General features: G+C 35.6%; 1 protein-coding gene across 1 annotated transcript in view; it reads left to right on the top strand.

Annotated features, from left to right (window-relative positions):
* LOC107319318 (transcription initiation factor TFIID subunit 4-like) overlaps nucleotides 1-25,440 on the top strand; it is a 121,691-nt gene that overhangs the window by 70,302 nt on the left and 25,949 nt on the right. The window contains exon 14 of the mRNA XM_015874042.2: nucleotides 9,643-9,765. Coding sequence (XP_015729528.1) covers nucleotides 9,643-9,765 — 123 coding nt within the window. The remainder of the gene's footprint in view (nucleotides 1-9,642; nucleotides 9,766-25,440) is intronic.

Genomic DNA, 25,440 nt, shown 5'->3' with positions numbered 1-25,440 from the left:
ATGGTTATATTGAATGGGATCTAAGAGTAGTTTGGGGAAGTTCAGGGATGCTAAGGAAAAAAAGAGCACAGCAAGCAGATTGTAGTGATTCCAGCTTTCTGTTCATGATCCTTTGCAATGGGTGTTGTGAATTCTACTGAATTTGCTTTGAAGCAGGAGGCAGTTAATCAGTTGTATGCTAAAACAACATTAAATATTGTTCAAGATTATAGCCAAAAGAGAATATTTTTAAAGGCATGTAGAAACGTTGTTACTTAAGAGCCAGTATTCTAATCCTGTATTTTTAGAACAACTGTAGTCTGAAGACAGCCCCTTTTTTTTTTTTTTTTTTTAGACTTTTTATGCACTTTTAGTGTTCTAAATGTAAATTTTAGGTTGTAAAGAAATTTTACCCAATTAGAAGAAATGCTTACTTTCAAGACTGTTAGGAAGATGAAGGTGTAATAAAGGGATAGTCTGTAGTTTCCTTTGCTTATTACGATGCGCTAAGGAATAAGAACAAAGAATCTAGTGGTGTTCTTCTGTGATTAATTCTATTCTGCCGTTGATGATGCACATTTTAGACTTGTAATGTGTTGCAAGATCATTAAGATCTAAATCAAAGATTCAATTTGAAATAAATGGAAAATAAATTAAATCTGCATGTGTTATTGTGGAGATGGGGAGAGTATTTCTGAAAAAAGCGGAAGGAAGAGAGAAAGACTAAAAAACATTTACTTGAAAAGGTGAATATAAGGAGGTATGCTTTAGATCATCTCATTTCCTTTTTAATGCAAATCTGATGACTTGGTTATTCATTTTTATTATTTATTTATTTATCCTTATACAAAAGTTAAGGATTCTTACATATTTTAAATGTAGGTGTTTTTATAATGCACCTAATAGTGCAACTATCACACTCATTTCATCTATTAATGTAATGCTTTTGAAGAAAAAATAACTTTGAATAAAATGAATTGATTAAAGGACACTTAAAGTGCTAAATTTAATGCAACTGCAGTTCTTTAAAGCAGGAAAACAAGAGAGAAAACAAATAATGCCCCCTAAGCAGATGCTTATTCATGTAGGATAGCTGCGCTTTGATTTTGGAGAGGTGAAGTGGCTTGCAGTTGGAAACCTTAATTTATTGCGTCGTTATTTATGTCTGCAATAAATGAGGTATAAGCATAAAACATGAAAAGGAAAATTAGGCATTATGCTAGATGTCTTACTTTTCGTATTTTATTTACATGAAATATATGGGTTTTTTTTAATGCCATGTTGCTATGCCTTTTGTTGACCATATCTGTACTCCAGGTCTGTCTGCTTGTTTCCATTGGCTTGTCATGTTCACTAATTAGGGAACTGCTGCATGATTCACCTTGTTAATTAGAGGGACTTGCACACAAAGGCCCTTCGGGCAGTGCGAAAGAAGAGCCTAGCACTAGTGCCCTGAGAAAGCTACAGCCTGTGAAGTAATTCTTCTCATCTACCTTCTATTTTTTATTTGAAATGAATAAATCATTGAGATTTTCCTTGTGGAGTGAGAATGCAAGAATTCACATCTTTGTAAGATGTAAATTATACGTGATCAATAGAAGGAGATGACTACTGTATTGTACTTACAAGATTCCCTAATTTACTACTTGTCAGTGTATGAAAAATTGCTTGAAATATTTTGTCCCCACACTGGTATTTTCTTCCCTTGATCTGCAGGAGAAATGAGCAGTAGCGGTTTTGCTGTACTTAAATCTAAAATAGAAAAGATGTAGATTATTTAAATTTCGAGCTTGTTTTGCATCCCCACTGGAAATTCCATTTTGCCAGCGAAGCCCCAATACTACCCCTACAACTTTTCAGGAGAAGAAGATGGGCGTCTGGCTACTTTTGTTCCTCACTCTGCGCTGCCTCAAATCCCATTTCCGAAAAGAGCAGCTTGCTTCCTATATTGCGTATTCTTTAGTTGAATATAGTTTCAGAATAAATTAAAATTGTTTTCATCATGTCACTTAGGCTTGATCGAACTGCAATCCAGACTGCAAAAAAGGGTGTTGAGTTAAAAGTGCACGACTAATCTCTATGCTCCCCATTTCCCATCTGTTTATGACACTATAGAAATTAACTGCGATCACATTCTTTCTAACTGTTTGATTAGAATCACTTATTACAACCAAATGTCTTAGTAGACTGCTGCATTTTCCACATTTCCTCAAATGAAACTGGCAGTTTAGAGATAAGGGTTTGCTATAGGAATGGTGTAGAGTTCTGGTACCAAAATCTGGGCTTCTATATATGTATATAAATTACATAATATATATAAATTACATAATATATATAAATATAAAATATATAATTTAAATAATGTAGTTACTAAAGCCCCTAACCACCATTTCTGGTCAACTAGACTTTTTACTACTATGAAGTTTGGTAGTAATGGAATATAGGCAGATAAATTTTACAGAAAATCAGAAATGCGTATTTTAAAGTGTGAGGTAAATGCTTTAGGCTGACTTGAGCTCTGACAGTTTGGCACACATTCTTAACTTCTACAACGTTGAGATCTTCCTGTGTACCTCATCCTTCAATATGCTCCATTGCCATACTGACTAAATCGTACTTTCCTTGTGATTTTGGTGTTTTATGGAGAGTTTTCAGTGATGAATTAGTTGTTCTATTACTCAGATATAATGAAAGATTCTTTAAAGGATATCTTCCAAAATGTCAGGAATACTGAATCATAAGAAAATCTACGGTGATTGGTACGCATTCTAACACATCCTTAACGTCTGCAATGAAACTCTACTTACAGTAGGGAGTCCAGCCTCTAGGAGTTAATGTGTGCACTCCAGCTTCAAGTGTGGGGAGTTGTTAGAAAGCTTGTTTGAGGGGTTCATTGTATCTTCCCACACACTATTATAAAAAGATGAAGCATGTCTCCTCACATCTCTTAGGTGAGTTAGCTCCCATTATCCCAATATAGCCAGCACTGTCAGATCTCAACAAGTTTGTTGTCAAAGCTATCAAGCTTCTTCAATGTGTGGTATCCCTACCATTCCTTCTGCCTCACCAGCCTGCATGGATATGTTTATTTTCCTTTGAAAAATAGTTTGTGAATATATGTAGATGCATTGCTGGGTTTCTCCAAAAGGAAATAACAGACCTTGGGAAAATTCTTTCAGAACTTTTTCTGACTCTTACTACAGTTAAGTTGCAGGCATCTGAAAAAGTTGCCATCTCTGATAGTTCTGTTTTGTGCTATTTGTGTGTCAGAAACTGTGTCTTCAGTTTCTCTATGTTTGCACCAGCAAAGCTGAGAAGAACAATTATGGAACTTAACAAAAGGGTTAAAATAAGAGTTTCTCTGGCTTAATATTGAGAAGCCTGGAACTGGTGCTAAAGGAGATAAGTTGTTTGAGGAATAGTTTAACCAGAACCAGACAAAATGCGTTGAAGCTTCAAGAAATGATTTTTAAGAGTGAAAAAATGTAACAAATAGTATTAGTGAAGGGGCACAAAACACATTGCTGTAGCACACTCCTAGAGGAACTGGAAGGACATCTTTCTAAAAAATGTGTACAGCCTGGTACTATAAATATGAATATGGCTTAAGAAATGATTGGGGAGTTTTGGAAATAAATGATTTTAAGTTAAATTTGAATAGCACTTTTTATACGGAAAATTGAAAAGTCAAATGAATGAGAATATACAGGAAGTTCATAGACATCTGTGAAGACTGTTAGTTGATCAGAGACAGTGGGATGAGAAAAATTTCTTCAAAGTATTTATGAGGTAAAAGTAGTATTAGAACCATCCCAGGTGACCAGTGGAGTTTTTACTGTGTGGTGGGAGAACTGTTGTGGAGAAGTAGCATCCAGCTTTGCAATGAAGAAAACAAGATAGTATTTTGTAGAACTATGAGTATGATATGTGCAGTGTATGCTTTGGTGTTGCACATGTAACCTGTGTATTGTGTTATTGCAGTGCTACTAATTCAATTTTGCTACTCCTGGTTTCTTACTAGTAGTGTGCTATTGCTGTAGGAGTTTTGTTGACTTTTAGAGACTTGGGTAATGCGAGGATCCAAGCATGAGCATTCTGAAGAAATTAGGTGTTTTTCAAGGCTATCTCTGAAGTTAACTGATTTTCTATTCCTTCTTGATCATTGTCTTGGACTTTGTTGAGGTTACTACCAGCATTTTTAATGAGTTTCATTTTTTTAATTGCGCTTTCTGTTGTGGACATCTTAGGACATGTATAATGGTTCCACATTTCAGGCTCTCCTCAGCAAAAAAGATGTTTTTCCAGAGGGTGTAATCACTGTCTGAGGCTGATAGATATATGTTGCAGAACCATCAATTAAGGCAGGCTTCTCCCAGCATATGACCCTGCTATCAAGAATTAAATCATTCATTGCAAACAGAATTAGGAAGGATATCTATTGATGCCTATTGGCTAGAAATCAGTTTTTAAGTCATCGTTTATATGATCTTCCTTTCATCAAGCTTTTCTGCCATTCAGTGCTTTCCATTACTGATTCCCTGTTTGGTGTTTGTTCCTGGATGTCTTCATTCTTGATTGTGGTTTACAGTCTGCCAGTATTTATAGTTTCTGTCAGTCCATTCTGTGTCCACTTTTCATCTTTTCAGACTATTTCTGAACTATGATGGGGAATGTAAATTGCCAAAGTCTAATTCTTTGAGAGCTGAGTTGATTTTATCACTACAGAAACTTAATTCTGCAGCTCTGTTTCTATTTCCATACAAAATCTTGTATTGATAGTATCCACATATAGTTGAATACCTTCTCAAGCTCTTCCTTCTTCTTTACATTCACAGTCTTCTCTGTCACCAACTTATTTTTCTTTTAGGCCAAAAAACGCCCCAGATTTCTATCTTGAATTAGAGAAACACTCAACCTTTCTTTATCTGATATAATGCCACCCTCTCCTCTTCCCTTTTTTAAAAAAAATGTATTTGTGTAGCACAGCCCCAAGTTTGGTCTACATCTCTGCTAAAGCAAAGGTAATTTATTTCTGTAATCTTTGCCATCCATTTGGAGCACATTTTGCCTTCACATCAAGATGCTTTTCACAGAATCACAGAGTCACAGAATGACCCAGGTTGGAAGGGACCTCAAGGATCATGTAGTTCCAATCCCCCTGCCTAGCAGGGCCACCAAACAATGCTTTTAGCTCATGGTTTTGAACAACTTTTGTCTTTCTGATTAGTAGTCTAATATCTCATTTGCTTTTTGGCATTCACTTCCCTGTAGATTCAAGCAAAGGAGAGTTACTGGAATGTTTGCATAGTTTGACATTAACAGACCTATTTCTCTTGGGATACTCACTTTTGTGTTCACTGAAGTAAGCGACTCATCTGTGTCCAATACAGAACAGCCACTGCTAGGCCATTTAATTTTCTGTACTGAAGTTGCTTGACTGAAGAGCTGGTTTGTCCCAAGTATCCATTTGCTTTATTATTACCTTTCCAGACAAAACTAATTCCTTGAACAAATATATACAAAGTATTCCCTTAGCCATAGCATTCTGAATTTGCTTTTATTTTGATTGATGTCATAGAAAAGTGGATTATTATAGTACTAATTACAGTAATGGTTGGGGACTTAAGATCTTTAAGAAGTCTTGACAAAGAATCCATGCTCATTTCTGAAACAGGTGCTTTTTCTACTTGCATGGGCTGCTTCATGTGCTGGTGGAAATAGAAATCTAAGAAGAAAATCTTGCTGAACCTATACCAACACCATATGTTTATTTATTATTGCCTCAATGACTGTTCCCACAATGGCTTGTAGTGCAAAAGCAGCTTAAAATAAATGCTTGGTTTCTGCTGCAAAATTATTTACCAAACATCGCGAATGTGTTCTTGATGTGCTTTGGGAGTTCTTAAATCTCAGGTTTGAAGATTGAATGTTGATTCCCTTTCTTCTTCTTCAAGAAGCAGATGGCTGTCTTCCTTGTGGCGTATGGCTTCCATGTAATATCTACATGGAACAAGTAACAGCCTATGAAAAACAAACCAAAATTTTTGAATCTCTTTTAGTTTTTCTTTAATAACATAGTAGTGCAATGTTCTTTTTATTAGTGATTCATTTTGTGAAATAGTATTGATATTCTCATGCTGTACTTCTTGTTAAAGGCATCTCTGTACATTAAAGCTGTCATAAAAGAAGTAAGTGGTGTGCTAAAAATAGATTAGGATTTCTTTTGTAAGCAGTTTTCTTCTGTAATGTATTGGAATATTCATCTCCGCTTTAAATAAATGTTTTGACTTTCAAAAAAATTAATTGTTGTTGATTAGAGTAGTTCCAAATGAAGCATTGGTTCTCTTCCAGAGGGCAGGAATTTTAATATTGATAAATATATCCGTATTAATTGTGGATGAAGGCAAGTTAAAGAATGATATTGAACTGTGATATGAAAATGACAGTGAATGAGAATGCAGCAATGAAGCAGCTGTATCGCATTGGTTGATGTAATGAGTTGGATTCATTTCTACTAAAAATGTTAATTAATAAGAAAGTTATTTATTTTATCAGGATGTATAGTTGTAAACAGGTGCTTCATTTGTTTAAATATCCAGAAATTATTACCTTAGTTTAGAGATAAGCTATATTATGATAACAGGCTGCTTTTCAGGTATTTCACAATTTCAGCCCCTCATTTTTATGATACTTCAGGATACCGTGATCTTACTGATAGCATATGCATGCTTTTGATGTATTTGATACATTTTGACCAATATTCATTCAGGTTTACATAAAAAGGCTTATATTTTTTGTTGGAGTATACCAAGATATGTACTGTAAAGCCAGTATTGGCTTTGTTAACTGTATTTTGTACTTACCTGGAGTTCTTACACCTGGCAAGATATTCCTTGTTTGTATTAAGGTAACGTCTACCAGCCCCAGTGGCACTAGGTGGTAAGTAAAGCATGTAGTACAGAAGGATCCATGTCTGGAGAGCTTTTAGTCTGACTATCTGGGTGAAGTGAGGTGAGGAGCACAGAAAAGTGAAGGGAAAGGTCTTGCCAGTACTCACCAAGTGTCAGTGAAACAGAGCCCACCTCCTTTGGCTCTGTCTGATGAGCCAGGTTTTCTGTCATCTGTTAAATTACACCTAGCTGAAAATCTTGTACATTTGTTTGGACAAGAGCTAAGCCAATGCATTTGTCAAAAATCAGTATTTGATATCAAAAACTTTAGCTATTCTCACTGAATAAAAAATACATGACATCCTGAGTAATAAGTGAGTGTAAACCCTCCTGCATACTCACAAATCTCTATAATATTTGCTTAGTGAAATAGCACTAGAAATGTTGCAGTTTTTGAGGTGAGAGTATGATTTGTCCCATGATGTGGAGTTTATACAAACAACATGTTTTATGTCACAGTTGGCATATGTGAAAAATAGAAAAAATACTGAATTACAGATAGTGGAACAATCCTTCACAAGCATTACACGTGTACATTGCGCGTTGACACAATCACTGTGTATTGCATTGCAGATTGTACAGCAGGCAAAGTATTGGCTTACTGCATTTTGCACTTACATACAAACTGCATGGTTTGAAAATGGTGACTTTGGACAAGATACTCCTATAACAATAACCTTTGTATTGTACCAGTTCTCTATCAGGCTGTATTTCTGGTTCATACCTCCCAGGAAACTAAAACTTCTCTGCTGCAAAATTTCTTATTCTGTGAAGTCATCCACTTTGCAGCTTCGTCTGAGATCACTTGAAGCCAGTTGGCCCTAGCTTAAATATTCATCAGACTTCTGATAATTGTGATAACCCTTATAGGCTGGCAAGCATGGCAAATTAGCAAAAAGATGATAGATCTTTTTTTATATGCAGTTTTATCTTCAACCTTTCCTGGATATATGTTATACTATAGTAATAATTTCTTCTCTAAGGTATTTGCCGGTATCTGGATTTGCACATCTATTTACAGTTGCCTTGAAGCCTCATAATTACAATACAGCTGAAATGTCCATTTTCTTTCCCTGACTACAAATAGGGATCAATCGAATTTTAAATGACTGCTTACGGGCTAGCTCCCGATCATGACCTTTGTAAATGATTAGAGCTCACCACTGTTGCTATCTACCTTGAAAGGGTAAGCGGGCAGGTCTGTCTAACTGGCATTTAATCTGGAAGAGAGCCAAAGATATTTGAGCTAAAAACCTAATATGAGTTGGCAAAGAGAAGTATGTGTAGACCTTTACAGTATTATTCAGATATTTTTTCCATGTTTCTTTTTTGTACTTAAAGAATTCTTTTATCCTGTAGTTAAATTAGGTGTTTATTTGTATATAATTTTGTACTGAAGTTCTGTTAGTAACTAAAGATGTGAAAATAGGTTTTCAAACACCAAATGTATTAAATTTGCTTTTTCTGAAGAATGCCAAGATGTTGCATTGGTAAATGAATGAAGCTGAAAAATGCAGTAAGAAAGATTTATGAAGCAGACCTGGTTTTTCTAGGCAGTACTGAATGGAGAAAAGATATCATACTCTGTTCTTTTCTATTTAAACCTCCTTTCCTTTTAACATCAGTTAGGTAATTTGGGCCTCACACGTATATGCAGCTCACATTTACCTAAGACACCTCTATCTAGACCTATCAGTTCAGATTTATTTTAATGAAGAATTGTGCCTGTATTGTACAATGTCTTCATTACCATTACTCAATTTCTTGAGTTAACCTTCTATGTATTTCTGTTGAGGGAGGAATGACAAAAGTGGGATTTGCAAACAAGTACTTCCTCTGAATTGACTGGTGGGGTTGCACTATTACTAAGAGTTATGAATGCTTTTATCTATTTAAAATCACATACTGCTTACCTCATCAGATATTTTTGTGCAAGATAGATGATCAGAATATTTGATAAAGTAATATTGTTCATGGAACTATGTCTCTTGTCATTAATTCTGTAAAAGAAGTATACAGTGAGTATGCAAACTTACCTCTTCATCATGTGGTAGCTGCGGTATTTTCTTTTTCTACAGTGCATGATGCTGTTACATAATGAAACTGGCAGACTGTTGTCTTAGCCTCAAAGTAGCTAAATATGTTGTTACCTAAATCTCAATCTCATAAAGAAATTGTAGATTCAGTTTCTATGATTTTTATTTCAGTATTATTTTTTTCTAATGTTCATATAGAGGTAATTTATTTAGCATTGTTTTTTGAAAGTGAGTATCAAGCCTAGTTGTAATATTCAAAGTAAATCTGAGATAAAAGAAAATGGTTTTTGTTTTTTGGTTTTTTTGGGGTTTTTTTTTTTGAGAATTTTAATCAATACTTACATTCACTGTATTGATATTAAACTGGTTTTGTAAACTTGATATGTAGGACTTAATAGGTGAGATAGTTTTGAAGGCTGAGAGCGGGGTTTTCAAAAACCCCATGATATATGAGATATGTGGAAGCAGAAATTCTGTGGAAAGTCAAGAGAATTTCTCTATTTCATTATTACTCTGCTACAATGCTGCATTCTTGAGCTGCTAAAATGGTATTTCTAGGAATATCTTGGTACTGTTAGTAATTGTTCATATATGATTTTCACCTTTTACTCATCAGTCTGGAAAATGCTCTTTTTGTTATGACAGTAGAATAAAATCTTATCTTTTCTCTCTAATAGATGCAGCAACAAGAACTTGCACAAATGAGGCAGAGAGATGCCAATCTAACTGCATTGGCAGCTATTGGTCCCCGGAAGAAACGGAAGCTTGATTCACCTGGACTGCTCACCATAGGAGGAGAGGTATTTGTTTATACACATAGTAAGAGACCCGATTCTTTCAAAAGCTAGTAAGAGAAACTAGAGATACAGCATTCTGATGTTTTCAGTGAACTGTAACCTGGAAAAGGAGATACAAACTACAGAATTAGAAGGGCTGTGAGTCCAGTTTATCTTATTTGTCACAGTTAAAATGACATCATTCTTTACTTGTATTTTTGAGTGTTGTCTTTCAACAGATGTTAAATAATATTTTAAAAGGAGAGCTAAACCTGAAGTACGTAGGTGTCTCCCTACAAATGTTTTGTGTGACTTTGTACTAGCTTTCACCTCTGTATTATACAAAGGAAAATAGAAGAATGGGTAGGGCATGAAGAAAAATCTGGAAAAACAAAACTGCAGTCTTGCTCACAGTTCAAACTGAGAGCTTGTACTAATACTGGTAACTGAGGTTTTGTGACAAATATGTCGAAACCTTTTATGGAATGGCCCTGCAACTGCAGAGATGAGTTTGTAGTCATGCTACATTATGTTGTAATTTCAAGAAGAATACCATGCCCTAGAAGTAGGATCGTATTTATTAGCACACAAAGCAAAGCAATATCCTCAAAAGTGAAATATATTAGCCAAGGTTGGGAACTGTGATAATGTGGTTACATTACTTTGGATACCTCTTACTGAGTACTGTATTCTATAGTTCAGTTATAGTTCAACTTCTTTTGTTACTGCTACATATGCCTACACCATAGGAGTCAAAGTAATTCTATTATGTGTCTGTTCTGAGGAAAATGCAAACATCTTATTTTAAGTAACTAACTTACGTACTTTGACACACCCATATAAACAGCTGCTTTCTGAAAAACAGGGGAAAAAGATTTTCAAGAAAAATGGATGAACAGGTGTGAGAGGTCCTCAAATAACACTTTAATCAAACATGTAACTAGTTTCAGAATGTGACTACACAGTAGCCTATGCTGATCTTTATCTCAGTCCCTAGTGCATTCCTATCCCTTACATTGGCTTTGGTTCTTGTGCGCTGTGCTAACCCATTTCCATTTGATAAACTGGCAAAAAACTAACCTAACAACAACAAAAAGTGAATATTTTCGACTTAGTTTGCTGAAGTAGCTTGGCTTATAGCCCAGTGAACACTGAAGAAGGAGCTTAGAACAAGGTGGAGGGAGATAACTTGAGATCGCCTGCTATCACCTTCATTTACTGTGTCTATTACCTTTCTTTTAGATGATCTGCTGGAAATGGCTTCCTATGTAGCAGGCAGCAGTCCCGTCATTAACTCAGTCTACTTATTATTATGTGTAATGCAGTTTACATCAAAAATTTAAGAGAGGATAAAGAGAAATGAGACATCATCTGGAAGAATTTAGCTTTTTTGTTTTGCAGAGTTTGAAATATTACATGTGCAGAATTGTATACTTTTATTTGATGGTGTCAAGCAAAGTAGTTGGAAAATATCTCTAAGTATTGCTGCTTTTAGCTATTTAATGTGTGATTGTCATGTAAGATATCAAACAGTCCTGAAGTGGTACTGCCCAACTCTTCTTTGCTGTCTGGGTCCTTTCAGTTCATACAGAGCAGTGCATGGCAAAGATAGGGCAGTGGATGAAACATGCAGTAGAGGGAAAGCAGCATCTACTTATACTCTTTAGTTAGTATCCTGAAGCACTTTCCAGATAAATAATAATACGTTTTGAGTTGTTTTTGTTTACCTTCTGGATTTTTAATCTATTCAGTTTAAATTTGCAAGCTTTTTTTCTTGAAACATAGGGCTTTTAATTATTAGCATTGACATTTACTTTCATTTAAGAAATAGATAGTCTCATGTAGTTGTAAGAGTTAAAGCTTTAAGAAAATAATGAACCATCACAAGACACGGCACAGTAGTTTTAAGAATCAAGTATTTGAGTATTGCTAAGGTAGCATTAATGCAAAATTTGCATATTTCAAAATCTTTCCTTTTTGTCTATGGAATGAATGTATAGAGTCTAAGTGCAGGTGTTTGTTATACTTAAGAAAAATAACATGGCTTTTCATCAAGACCTATGGCTAGTATCCCAAAATGCATAAATAGAAAGTATATGTTTGAAATATCTGAGGGTATAATTTGTTTAAACATCAAGTGAAAGCCCTCTCCTGGTACTTGCTGGCACAGATGGTTTTTGAATACTGAGCTTCCAAAGGCAGCTTCAGGGCTAGTTCAGTGAATCACCACTTATTGAAGACAGTCATTTTAGGGATAAGAAAAAACCTCTTTCTCACATTGTGGAAGGGCAGTCATCTTAGGAATATTCAGTGAAGTATCTTGAAAATCCACCTTCCAGAAATTCACAGGAGTGTATGTTGGAACAGCGCTCAAAGGAGAGCTGATAGTTTGTTTCTTTTCACAGCCAGTGTTTATTCAAACCATTAAAACAGCCTGGAAATATAATGTTCTTGCTGATTTGAATATCCCAAAATGGATATAGTTAAAGTGGTAATATTTTGAGTAGGGAAAAACTAATTTTTCAAGTACTGCAGTGATTGACAGTCTACTTTAGATTATTTCAGTAGCCAGCATGGGTACCAACTTGATTGAGTTGTATTTCTTTCAAAACATCCCATGTCTTTTTCTGAGATTCATGTTTTGATGTTATAATTTAATGATTTTAAAGCAGTTTTCATGTTGAGATTTTGTATAAAACATCTTTAAGGTTCAGGTGTATACAAGTTACTTCACATTCTTCTATATCAGGTCTTCATTCTACTAGCAGTTGGAAGCATAAGGATGAATCCATGATTATCTAGGAGGCATTTGGTTACTATGATGTAAATGGAAAAAGTACTTCTGGCTCTAGACTTTTTAGTCATCTGAGACTGAATGCGATCCATTTGCTTGCACATGTATGCAGGTGGCATTCTCACTTTATGTACGAGTGATCTGTAGATGCTTCAGCAACACCTACAGTTTTTCCTCAAACCTATTGTTATTTTTTTATTAGTATTATTTTATTTTATTTTATTTTTTGTCCAAAAGAAATCTCAATACTAGGTAATTTTGTGTTTGGAGTGGGTTACACAATAAATAAATGTGATAGAGCTTCTCTTGGAAAGCAATTGAATCTAAAGAACCTTTATATTGGTTAAGCTTGACTTATATGGAAGTAGATATAATAGACCATAATGCCTTTTGCAAGTGTTTATGGTCCAAGAAGTTAAAACTCTTCATGCTTTTAAGCCTGTAGACTAGCAGCAGAACAAGACATTTCTTTATGATTTATTGTATCATTGTCCTTTCAAACACCGTTGCTCCATGCATCACTGACATGATAGAATGCAGTAGATATCTCAGTCTTGTTTTGGTGTAGGATGTCACTCCTGCAGATAGTTGTTATTTCCCTTTTAGGTGTAGCAAACTATCAGTTAAAAATGTGGGTTTGAATTTTCAGGTAGACAGAAGGTGATTAAGCAGTATGTCTTTATAACTCTTTTATGGAGTTGAATGCATACGTTTTGAAATTTCCAAGTTCAGGTCAGTTTTTTGTGGCTTGTTTTGCTTGTTGTTTTCAAAACTGAAAATACAAAATAAAAAAAATAAAATAATTTGCAGTAAATATATTAATCTCTATTTGAAAGACAAAGTATTTTGAAATGCTTTACAGATATTATCACTAATTATTGTGCCTATTTTTCTCATTCTTGAATAAATGAGATTTCAAAAAATTTACCATGTTTATGAATAACTGCATTTCAGATTTAATTTCAAATGGTGTTCTAATCCATCAGGAATATTAATAAAACAAACATGTAATTTTGGGTTTATTTTGTGAAAAGAATTTATAATCATTAACACATTTCACAGGCGTGGTAATAGAAAGTAGGAATGTCTTAAACAGGGGGGGCAGTGCCAACTTTTAGTTGATGATTTATATATTCACTCCAAATTAGAATTATTAACATACATTGTGCCTGTTGCAAACAGGCAGAAATACAGTGAGTAAGAAGGCAGAACGATTTTGTATGGATCTCATTTGACAGGAGGAAAAATAGTCAGTTGGCAATACAAGAAAATAGAAAGTGGGCTCTGTGCCAGCACAAACATTCTTTTTTACTAGTAGAACAGGTTTGCGTACTATTTGTATTCCTTTGATCTGTGGAACACAAAATATTCTGACACACATTCTGTGATATTAATCATTTTTCCTTACTGGCCAAGACAAATTTGATTTTTACTTCATTTGGAGATGGAAAGGGTAGTTGATCCCTGTCTGCATGGTGTTGATCTAACACACAGAAGGAGACCATTAGAGCATTTCTTTCCCTGCTTTTCAAAGGTTTCCTCCTGGAGCCTTACCTAGTATTTTGTATTTAAACTAAAATCCTCCTTCTTACTAGAACACTGAAAAAAAAAAAAAAAATAAATTTAAAAAAATCATGTTGAAAATAATTTTATAAATGTAGTACTATTAAATACAATATTTTCATTTATGGATACTTCTTCTCCAGTCTAAACAATCTCAGTTCCCTCAGCCATTGCTCATGTGAATTTTGCTCCAGTCCCCTTACCAGCTTTGTTGTTCTCTTCTGGACACACTCCGTGGCCTCAAGTGTCTTTCTTGTAGTAAGGGACCCAAAACTGCACACAGTACTTGAGGTATGGCCTCACCAGAGCTGCATACAGACAATCACCTCCCTGCTGCTGGCTACGCTGTTTATGAAGCCATTGGCTTTCTTGGCCACTTGGGCATGGTGGTGGCTCATGTTCAGCCAAGCATCAACCAGCACCCCCATATCCTTTTCCTCTGTCCAGTCTTCCAGCTGCTCTGCCCCAGGCCTGTAGCATTGCGTGTGGTTGTTCTGACCAAAGTACAGGACCCAGTGCTTGGTTCTGGGTGCTTGGTGATAAGTGCCTTGGCAACTACCTTTGCCAGCTCCCTCAGCACCCTTGGGTGGATCCTATCTGGCCCTGTGGTCTTGTGACAGTCTGGGTAGGTCTGTAACTGTTTCCACCTGAATCAAGGGGGGTTTATTCTGCCCCCCAGAATGGGTCTACCTTTTCATCCCAGACTTCCAGGTCAGGGATTACAATACCCTGAGGATATCTGGTCTGACAATTAAGGACAGATGTAAAGAAGGCATTGAGAAGCTCAGCCTTTTCCTTATCCTCTGCGTTCACATTGCTTGCTGCATCCAGTAAAGGGTGGAGACTCTCCTCAGCCCTCCTCTTCAGCAAGCATCAATGAATGTCAGTAGGCCAATTTTTTTCTGCATGAAGGAATTCAGTTCCACATCTTTGCTTCACTGTACTTCCACGTCAGATGCCAGCTTGTCAGACTGCCCCTCTGCTGCCATCTGTCACCTCACAACAAAATGGAATGGAATGTTGGTGGGAAGATTCAACCTAAGCCATACCAACAGTGTCTGCCTCTGATGTTCTGGGACAACATAATAAAATAGGAGTCACTACTTTCAAAGCAGGGCTTGTGTTTTCTCCCTTCAGTGTCTTAGTGTTGAGAGGAGGAATGATAAACTATATTTTGTGGTCTCTGTTTTTCTGATGTTTGCAGTTCAAGAATTTTTCTTCTTGCTAAGTAAAACTGGTAAGTCTAAAATAATAAAAGGGCCTAGATGAGGATTTTTCAGAATTGACTTAAATTTCTCCATTGACTTCAGAAGACAGGGTCCAGGGTTCTGTGACATTTTCAGATGTCTGTGAAGGTATTTTCTTAGAACTTGAGCAGAAAGTGTCCATGGTGTAACTTTTCAGTATACACATGGAAAGATTTAGTATCTTAAAATTGCCTGTGCTTCTCCTCTGACTGACTCTTCTCTCAAAGAGTCATGTGAATCATCAAATTATTTGATTTCCTTCTCTTTTCCATCTTGTTTAATATCAGATAACTTAGGGGTAATCCTTAGAGTCTTAAGAAATTTAATAAGATGTCAATTCTTCAGCATTTCCAGCCTGATTCTTTAAAGGAAGTAAGTAGTATGTCGGTCACACCAAGGACAGTTAGGGTACAGTGTTTAACATTTTGGTTTCCTTGGAACCTTTAGGCAGGTAGGCTTGAACTTCAAGTGAATCCTTTTGCCAGCTTCTAATATAAGCATTTCATGTTGAAGTACTGAACAGAATTTTTGTTATTTAACCCGATCCAAACTGTAAGACCAAACCGTTGCCTGAGTCTCTCTTCCAGACAAGAGTGTCTAAGCAGTGCTTCTGCTACTTCTGTAGTGTTTCTGAAGTTACCTTCATACAGCATCGTCTGAGAGATTCTTTTAAATTTCATGATATGGAACACAGTGAAAACAGCTTGGAATAACAAGAGAAAATTCTCTTTGAGAAAATGAAGTTATCAGTACAAGCTTTCTGAAGTCCTGCAGGTAGTCTGTATTGACACTCCTGAAACAAATCTGGCCACCATTGCTTCAGTTGCAAAAATGTTCTGTCGATAAGGAGAAATTTCTTTCTGTAAAACAAACAAACACCTGACAGATAAATATTTCATTCAGAACTCGTCTTGCTGTGTGTAGAAAAAATGATATTAAGTAGCTCTACTCAAAAGAAAAAATAAAAATAGTGTGCATCAAAGAGGAAGGAAGACAGGCCTATTATGGCTTCCTCGTGCCACACATGAGTCTTCCAAGACTGCACTGTAAGTCTGAATGGTTTCTTTATCAGTTTGGAAGTATTAATATATGCCTAGAATTCATGTATATTTATACACAAATGCTCGAGTCAGGTTCTATTACAGTTCTCATAAACAAAGTCATTACGAAATGACGAAATATCAACAGTTTGTGGTGCAGGGTTTTCTATTCTGACAAATTTTGCTGTTTAATGGCCATGATGTGCTGTCAGCCCCTATAATCTATTGTATACTGTAAGAACATTTTGAGCAAACATTTGTTTAATTTGGAGATTATTGTTTGCACTACTTGCACATCTGTTGACCAGTCTGCTACTGTCCACATTTCTCTTTCGAATTTGGCTTTCTAAAATTTGTCTGATAAAATTGAAAGCAGTGACTCAAATACTTAAGCTGAGCTTAAAGCCAAAAGCTTGACAAGTTTGCATGGCTTACACATCCTTTCTTTGTAAGAGAGATGAGAAAATGGATCATGGTTGGCCGTGTTCACAAGAAGTTAAGCATCTGAGCTCCAGACCTGCAAGGACATGTGCACATGCTTAACTTTAAGCACAGTGGTTGGTTTGTTTGAAGTTGGTAACATGCCTCTTGTAGAACATTAATTACATGCAAGAAGCCTTTGTTGGATCGCTGTGTATTTCAGTGTTCCTGTCAGTCCTTTAGTGTTTCCTACTGCATGAACTCTGCTAATCTGTAACTGATTCTGATTTAGGAAGTGCCTTATTATTGTTTTCTATGCATGATAAAAACAGAGTTTTCTTTTTGGGAAACAGGCATATTGCATGCTTTTGAAAAGTCTCACATTATTTGGCCATTAAAGACTTTGGGGCTATAAGTGTGTTCAGGGGCAGGCTTCAGAACTTTCCCAATGTGTCTTCAATATTGCAGGCTGTATTTTGCTTTCAAAGAATTAACATAGTAAAAATATCTGACGGGGATCTTCGTCTTGGTGTTCCTTTTGTTACAGAGTCTATTCTAGTGAGTGACTAGGAAAAAAGGGGTTTTGTTTTTGTTTTGCCTGCAGTCAAACAGGAGCATGCTGGTTAAAGGGATTCTGTGGGGGAGTTGGACTGGAGAGGGCCTGAGGGAACTCGGAGAGACATCTACCACCAGCAGCTTGTCTGTGCTAGCTAATTATAGCTAGGGTACTGTTTACTTTAGTGGTATACTCCTTATTTATTAGTTACTTAGTTACTGCTTGCCTTCAAGTTACAGGCTTGCAGCCAGTTGCTGCAGGGGAGGTGCAATAGGAAGGGAAGGGCATCATGCAGCACTGCAAATCACAGCTCCCCGACCTTGGCACGTTTTTAAAAATATATATTTTTTAATTTTTTTTTTTCTCTTTTTAAATGAGACACAATTGTAGATATGGTCAGAAAGAAAAGTATGCAAGATAAAAAAATGGAAACAAAGGAAACAAAGAATTTTTTTTTTTACAGTCTAGCAGGACTGTGATGATAAAATTATTGTTTGCATGATTTATAAAATGGTGGTTGTTTTCTTCTTTTAACTCCTGCTTTCAGACCAAAATCCTACTTTTTTGTATGTCTAAAGTTCTACCAATTTTTATAAAATTATGACTTTTATACCTTTTTTAACTGGTACCACTTTGGGAATCCAAAGTTTGTTTATTTGGGTGCTCTTACTAGTGAGGTAGTTTCACATCAGCATTCTTCCAAGAAAATGAATCTACACAGACGTGTTTCTTATAATTAACAAAAACTAAATTAAACCATAATGAAGATTGTATATAGAAACCATTGGTCATTTAAAAGCCTAAGCCCTTCAGAGTTAAACAAAGATGAGCCACTTAAGAAAATTTTACCCTAATTCGTCCTCATTTTTGTCATGAACTTTGAGTAGAGCCTATGGATTGGCTATGTGAAAGAGATGGAGTAAGTACCTAAACTTATTTCCAGTGCTGGCCTTTTCATTGCTTTTGTTGTTCTGTTTGTAGTAGTGTTGGCATGATAATGATCTCAGCAAACAACAGGACAAAGAGCAGTAGTGCTGTGTGGAGGCAAATCAAGAGAATTGTGAGATCATCTGCAACTCTGAGAAAACAGAAGTTATCACAAATAGTGCTTCCCATTACTTAGAAGCATGGTGATGGTATTGACTGGAATGATCAGTAAAAGAATTATTTCTTTAGTCTTTCTGAGCATGACAGTCTCTTGCAAAGCTGGGAGTGCAACAAGAGCTGGATCAGTCTCTGAACAATATAGAGGAAGCTCTGTTAGAAGAATAAGCACACTCTAATAATACATGGGGGGGGAGAGAAAAAAAAAAAAAAAAAAAAAAGCTTCTATCTCCAAAGAAGAAGGTTGGGAATAAAAAAGGAGCACAACAGGTTAAACAGCCTTGGCCGAAGAAGTGAGTACCCCTAGGCAGACCAGCATCTCTAATCAGTGGTAGTGGTACTAGCTCTGAGGGGAGGGAAATTCAGGCTGGTGCTCTCATGTAACATTAAAAAGGACAAGCAGTCTGTCAGGAGAAACAGTCATTGGCGTGGGATTTCTTCTCTTGATCAAAAAGACAGCAGCACTGCAGCCTGCTTTATCTATAAGGGAGGTGTCAGCAGAGGGCATTTTTTTTCCCAGGCCGTATCACTGGCCTATGGTGCATTTTTTCCCAAGCCATAAAAGAAGTCACCTGCATTTCTCTTTAGCAAGTTTTTGTTGATTCCCCTCTTTCTTCTCTTTTCACTTGTTTTCAATTTTATGCAAGTAAAATCCTCCCCTCCCCCCACATCCCTCCTCTCTTTTACAAAGCAGAAGGGGGAGCTAAATCTGATGGACCTGAAAAATATGCCTGATACTTATCTCCAAAGCCAGCACTTGTTCTGTCCTTTCTATTAGTAATTCTCTATAAATAACAAATATATATATATATATATTTACTATAAGAAATATTGTGAATCCAAATCTGCAATTAGTTACTTTATAATAAGCAACATGTTAATTCAATTGACAAACTTGTAATGAGACATGTTTTGTGGGTTTTCTTAGTTAAGGGCAAGAAGAATTTAAAAGGGCAGTCTAATTCAGTGCCTGAATTTTTTCACACTTGGGGATTCGTCTGTGTCCAGATTACTTAACCAATAAAACTTGATCTGTAGATCATGTATGTTCTGCATTTGAGTTTGGCATCTAATCGGTTTGCAGCAGTTAAGCAAAATTAGGAATTTTTAATGTATATTTGAATACTTCTATTAGTTGACATTCTTGATATATCGTGTTAGAAAGACTTGAACTTTTCAAGACAAGATATATATCTGGATCTTGTTAATGGCCCATCACAGTATTTATTCTAGATGTTGTTACTAATAAGTTAGTTTGACATATTCGAATTCCCTTTTAGAGTGTCATATATTAAAAAATGAGATGTAATTCATAATCCAACTTCTTCTACCGCTTTTTGAGCAGTGAGTCCTTGTTGGTCCGAAGTCAAAGACTAGCATTAAAGAGACACAAAATTTTTTGGATTTCAGGATCATTTTAAAATGTTATTTATTGTATTAACATTTATCCTAGTGGTGATCAAAATAAATTATTTTCAGTGTTTTCTATACTTCTGCCCTTACTGTGTAAGTCTGTAGTAAATGCATTAGATTGTACTGAGTAGGAGATAGCAAAGCAGTACTTCATAATTAATACCTCTTTTTCTCAATAATTTTGATTTCTACTGTAATTTCTGATAGGTTTCCCCTTGGTGAAAAAAAAAAAAAAGAAAAAGAACAAGGAAAAACAAACAAAAAAACAACTCAGTGATAGCTTTTTCTGTCCTCTCTTTTCTCTCCTTTTGAAGACAAAGCTACCTGACTTATGGCTGGTTAGAATGAGCATCACGTAAAACAGACAAATCACGCTGTGTCAGATTAATCCTCCTTAAGCGGCTTACACTCCAGTTGCATAGAAAGGCAACATAACATGGAGAACTTGTTCACAATTGACACCAAACTATAGATTGCATATCAAAGAAAATGCTTTACCTACCTATTCTGCAGTCTACTCTTTAGTGTGAATTGTTCTTCTAGATCTGATAATAGAACACTTCTGGCTGACTGTACCGTATCAACTTGACATTTGGAATACAGATATATGAGAAGCATGTCATGTTAACAGAACACTACAACAGTCATACTTTGTCTCAACTGATGGGGGAATTGCAGCGTACAGAGTAATTCATGTTGACAGTAAGAACTTGCAGATAGGCAGCCTAAAATGGTGAAATCATTATAGAAATTTATTTAACTGGTTGAATGGTTGTAGCAGATTGGTTGAGCCAGCCAAATCAAAGAGAATCTGAGGGAGATATCTTCTCTACTACAGTTTTAAAGATTAATTTGTGTCTGGCTTCTATATCCTTTGGAATGCATACATTTATATCTGTGAATATTTATACAAAAATAAGAGTTAGTAGTTATTGATTTAAAAGTATATTTTTCATATCTGTTGTTCAGAGAATTAGGTACTTTTTCATGGTTACTATTTGAGAAATAATCTTGTAAAGAAGGTGAATATATAATTGGAAGTAAACCAATTTTATTTTTGTTTCATTTACTTATAAGAGTGTTTTATCTATTTCATTAATAATAGAGTCTTACATTTTCATATTTTCATTTTCATTTAATTCACAAAATATTTTCCACTTGCATGTTTGTTTGGGTTTTTTTGTGCTTTTAAATCTCTTATTGCTGCTAAAAATCAGATTTTTTCCTCAAAAATTGAATAAAGATGATATTTTAGAGGGAGAGCCAATGCTATGCCCATAACAATAGAGACAAGTGGAAATGAAAGAAAAACCTTGGAGTACCTTCCATTCCTGCTTTTAACTGAACCTTAACCAATCACCTACATTTGTTTTCTTAGAACTTAATTCAACAGGTTTTAGTCATACCCTCTAGGATCTCCATAATACAATTCTGTAGGTACAGCAAATTCTTCAAATCGCCGTCAGCAGCAGAGCACACAGGCATGTTACAGACTTCAGGCACGAGAGACCTAAGTCTGTAGAGAGAAGTATGCTTTGAGTATCATCTGTATAAAAAAGAGATATCCCAAACTTTGCATTTAAAAATATTTCTCCAAAGTGTCTCTTTCAGTATAAATGCTGATGTGTGTTGGTATTAAACGAATCTATAGAGAAAGAGCTCTTTAGCCCAGTGCAATGGGAATTATTCCATTGTCAGTCTGGCTCTACTTCTGTCTGTGGCTTACTCTACTTGACTTTATCTTAGTGTTCTTATCTTGTTCATTGCTATTCATAACCCATACTTGTGTGAAGATGGGCCTTTATTCATATGAAATATTTGCCAAGTTCCTTGTTCCTTTATGTAAAGGAACAATAAATACTATTTGAACGTATAAACCTTTGATTTGTTTTCATTCTCAGTTTAATTATGCAGTGTGTATTTTAGACACATGTGTCTGATTCTTGTCTTGTATTAATTTATCTTTTCATGTTAACAAGTGTGAGTACAAAGCAAGCGAAAGCAGTACCGCTCTCCAGTTATTGGTGTGTTTGGGGCCATACGTGTGTTATAGTCAAAGACTTTTAAAAGAAGGTGATAGCCATAAGATTCTCTCTTTCTGGATACTTTAAAGAAATGCTTTCCAAAGATATAAAGGATGACATTTTGGCATTCCTCAGCTGGATGAGAAAAGAGCAGTCTGCCATTGACTCCACTCCTCCCTTTCCCGTTTGTTCTTCCAAGTCCTGCAATGTTTAGTTGGGGGAAAAAATTGATTGCATAGTAGAGCTAGGTTGTGGTAGAAAGCAAGCTGAGAATATAAGTACAGTTTTCAGTATCTTCTGCTAGCATGTACAATTCCACTCCCTAGAACTGAAATGTTGTCAACCTCTTCCTTTAGTTACTTAACCAATTGCATTTTAGCTGTTTTATGTGACATATCTATCATGTGGAGAAATAATTACTAAGAATTCACAAGGCAAATGAAAGGTGCAGGAATCTGGGATTGATCTTCTGATGCACTGCTGCACAGGTACTGTTTAAGGTTACTGTTTCTGATTGAAGTTTCTCTCACCTTTGTATGAAAGCAGCATAATTAATCAGACTGTAATGAATTCAGGTACTGCCAGTTTGTCACCTCAAGAAAAAAGTTACCAGAGCAGGCTAAAATCCAATTGAAAATGTGGTCATGATTAGTAGTTAATATTTAAGGCACTGTTTTAATACGTGTATTGTGGTGGTAGACACGTTCTGATTGTGTTGGGAAATGTGTTGAATGGCTTCAAATGTACCTTGAAAAGTAAGTGCAAGATGATCCCAAATTCCCATGCAAATGAAAGTATTATTTTATGATGCGTTTTACAGAGGTACAGAATCTGCAGCTCTAAATGTTTCCTGATTTGTCTATTTAGTTTTGCCTTTATTAGCAAAGATCTCAGCTTGTTTCAGTGTGAAAGTTGGATTGAGCATAATATATTCAGCTGAAATAAAAAATCACCGAATAAAACAGTAGTTTAGCTTGTCTTCTAAGTTGTTACTCTTAGTGATCTCTTATAAGTGTATTTGAATAGAAGTAATGTTTTTGAGGCTGTGTGCTTTCCAAGGGAGGTTTACATCACTATTCTTGGTGCTATTTTCAAATGTAAATACTGTTGTTAGTGATCTGTGGTTCAGTAGGAAAATTCAGTGGGTGCTTTTGTGTTGTGGGGGGAAAAAAATAAAAAAAAAAATCAGGATTTAAGCATTGCTTTATTTGCTTAGGTGATTCTTAAATGCTATTTAAATTATTGAGATTATATTTTAGCAGTGCTTGCTTTCCATGGCTTCTGAAAGACAGTCACAGTGCAAACAACTATACTAGTGGTGATCTTTGTGTGAGCCCTCTCATGGGTCTCACCACAGTGAAGTTGAGACTATAGAATGGTTCATACTTCAGACAAAATCAACTGGATTATTTTAAATAATATAAATAGGTGGTATGGATTAAGTTGGCTGATATCGCCTGGAGTGAGTTAGGGAGCGCTCAGATGAACTACTCTGCTGGCAGATCTTCAGGATAATAACTTCAGCAGGGGGCAGTGAGGAGCAGCTGGGGGGCATAAAGCCTTTGATCAGCACAGCTGGATCCAAATCTAACATCTGTCTATAGTCTTAGACTCAACACTTTTGTTAATACTGTGAGCTGTATTTGCATTTGTTAGATTATTTTGGTGACGGTACTTTTCTGTCTCTAGTGTTCCATTTCTTTCCATAATCCCCCCTCACAGCAAAATCAGTATTGGCAATTCAGAAGAAATAGAACAATTATCTTCTTCATGTAACCCTTTAACAATTATTAACTTTCCTGTACTTTTCTAGCAATGGTTATATGTGAAAGTCTCAGTAAGGAGCAGCTGGGAAATTAAAATGCAGGAATTACAGAAAGAAGCTGTTCAATTTTGCTGCATTTGCCATCAAAGAATGCATATACGTATTCTCTTCCTCTCTCAGATCTAATGAGAAGGAGCCCAAGTGCCCATATACTCAGAATATTTCAGGTTCCTGCAGTCATGAAGCTTCCCTGTGCCTGTGAGGAAGTGAATGACTGATGGGATGATGAGAGGCTTGAATTTACAGTCCAGTGCACGCTTGACCATAACCAAGTTGATTACAAACATTCCTGTAATAATTTAACAATAATTTAAAGAACGCAGGGTACAGAAGCTAGTATCAAAAACTCAGTGTTGTGAAGTAATAGCCTCAATATCTCTTAAGCTTTCTGCCTACACTTACTCCTTTCTTTTTCTTCCATATTCTCTATTTGCTGCAGAGAAACAAACCTTGTAAGCATTTGCTTATATTTGGCATGGAATAATAAAGCAGACAAGTGTCACATGAATGATTGTGACACTTGTACAAATGTCTGTGAGCTCAAAAAGGACAGACAAATTATGTTTTGACCCATTAACTATAGCTGTCTTAGAAAAAAATGCCAATTTATCTTAATGCTTTAATTCAAGCAAACACTTAGGACTCAAAAATTTGTCAGAGTCATACCTTGAGTAGTCTTTAAAAGCATGCTGAGATGTATCCTCTCAGTTTACTGAAAAAAATACAGCTTTGAGAGGATGAGAAGGAGGAAAATCAAATTGAGTATTTTGATTCCTTTTAATACAGATATAGACCAACAGTTTTCCATTCATTATATTCCATTTCCGACTGCTTATCCATTAACTGAAAAGAGAATGATGAAGGCTTCGGGTATGTTATCCTTTGGCACTGTCAGTTTTTGAAATTTCCTTTTAGCTTCCTATAGTGTTATTTTAAGATTCTAGGGTTGTGGTGAAGAGTTTTCCACAACATAGTACACATAACTGCCTCTGTGTTAAATGAGTGGGTGGAGTAACCTGGTTGTGGAACTTGGATGTGATGGTGCAAATAATTTATTTTCTTATTTAATATGACAGAAGTTGATAATTGATTTGGAAGAGGTATTTTGTTAAAGAAACTGAACTGCATAAATTTCCTTATCTCAAACATTCAGAGTTATCACTGCTTCCTTTTTTTAGTATAGATATTTTTGTAGTTGCATTGCTGTGTTGAAGCCTGATGCCCTTTGAACTTTTCTTGCCAGCTCCCAGTAATCTTAGTCTGGAAAGATCATTCAGTACTTGTGTGATGCAGTAACTCAAAATGCCCTTCCTTTGCCTTTGTTTCCTGCCTTCTTCCTTACCTGTTAATTATCTTTGCTTTCTTATCTTTCTTCAAATATGGAAAAATAATAATAATTGAGGATCATGTTATTTTTTTTTTAATGCAAAACTACGTTTCCATGAATTCAGACTTCATTTTTGAAACATTTTTCTGAAAATTGTATTAATGTTAATGAATTCTCTGCTACTTGGTTTTGAGTATGTAGTTGATAATATGATAATACAGTCTTAAGAATTTAGGCCAGGGAATAAAAGTTTCAAGTATTCATGCACTCTTAGTTTCCAAATTCTAATGGGTCCTCGAAGGGCAGCCTTTTATTAATGAGAGTAATTTGAAACAAGATTAGCTGTCCTACTAAGGAGTAAACAGTCTTGAATGTACATTTGTGTA

The sequence above is a fragment of the Coturnix japonica genome, chromosome 11, assembly GCF_001577835.2.
Source record: "Coturnix japonica isolate 7356 chromosome 11, Coturnix japonica 2.1, whole genome shotgun sequence".
In the NCBI taxonomy this organism is placed as follows: Eukaryota; Metazoa; Chordata; class Aves; order Galliformes; family Phasianidae; genus Coturnix; species Coturnix japonica.
This window is presented reverse-complemented; position numbering and strand designations above follow the sequence as displayed.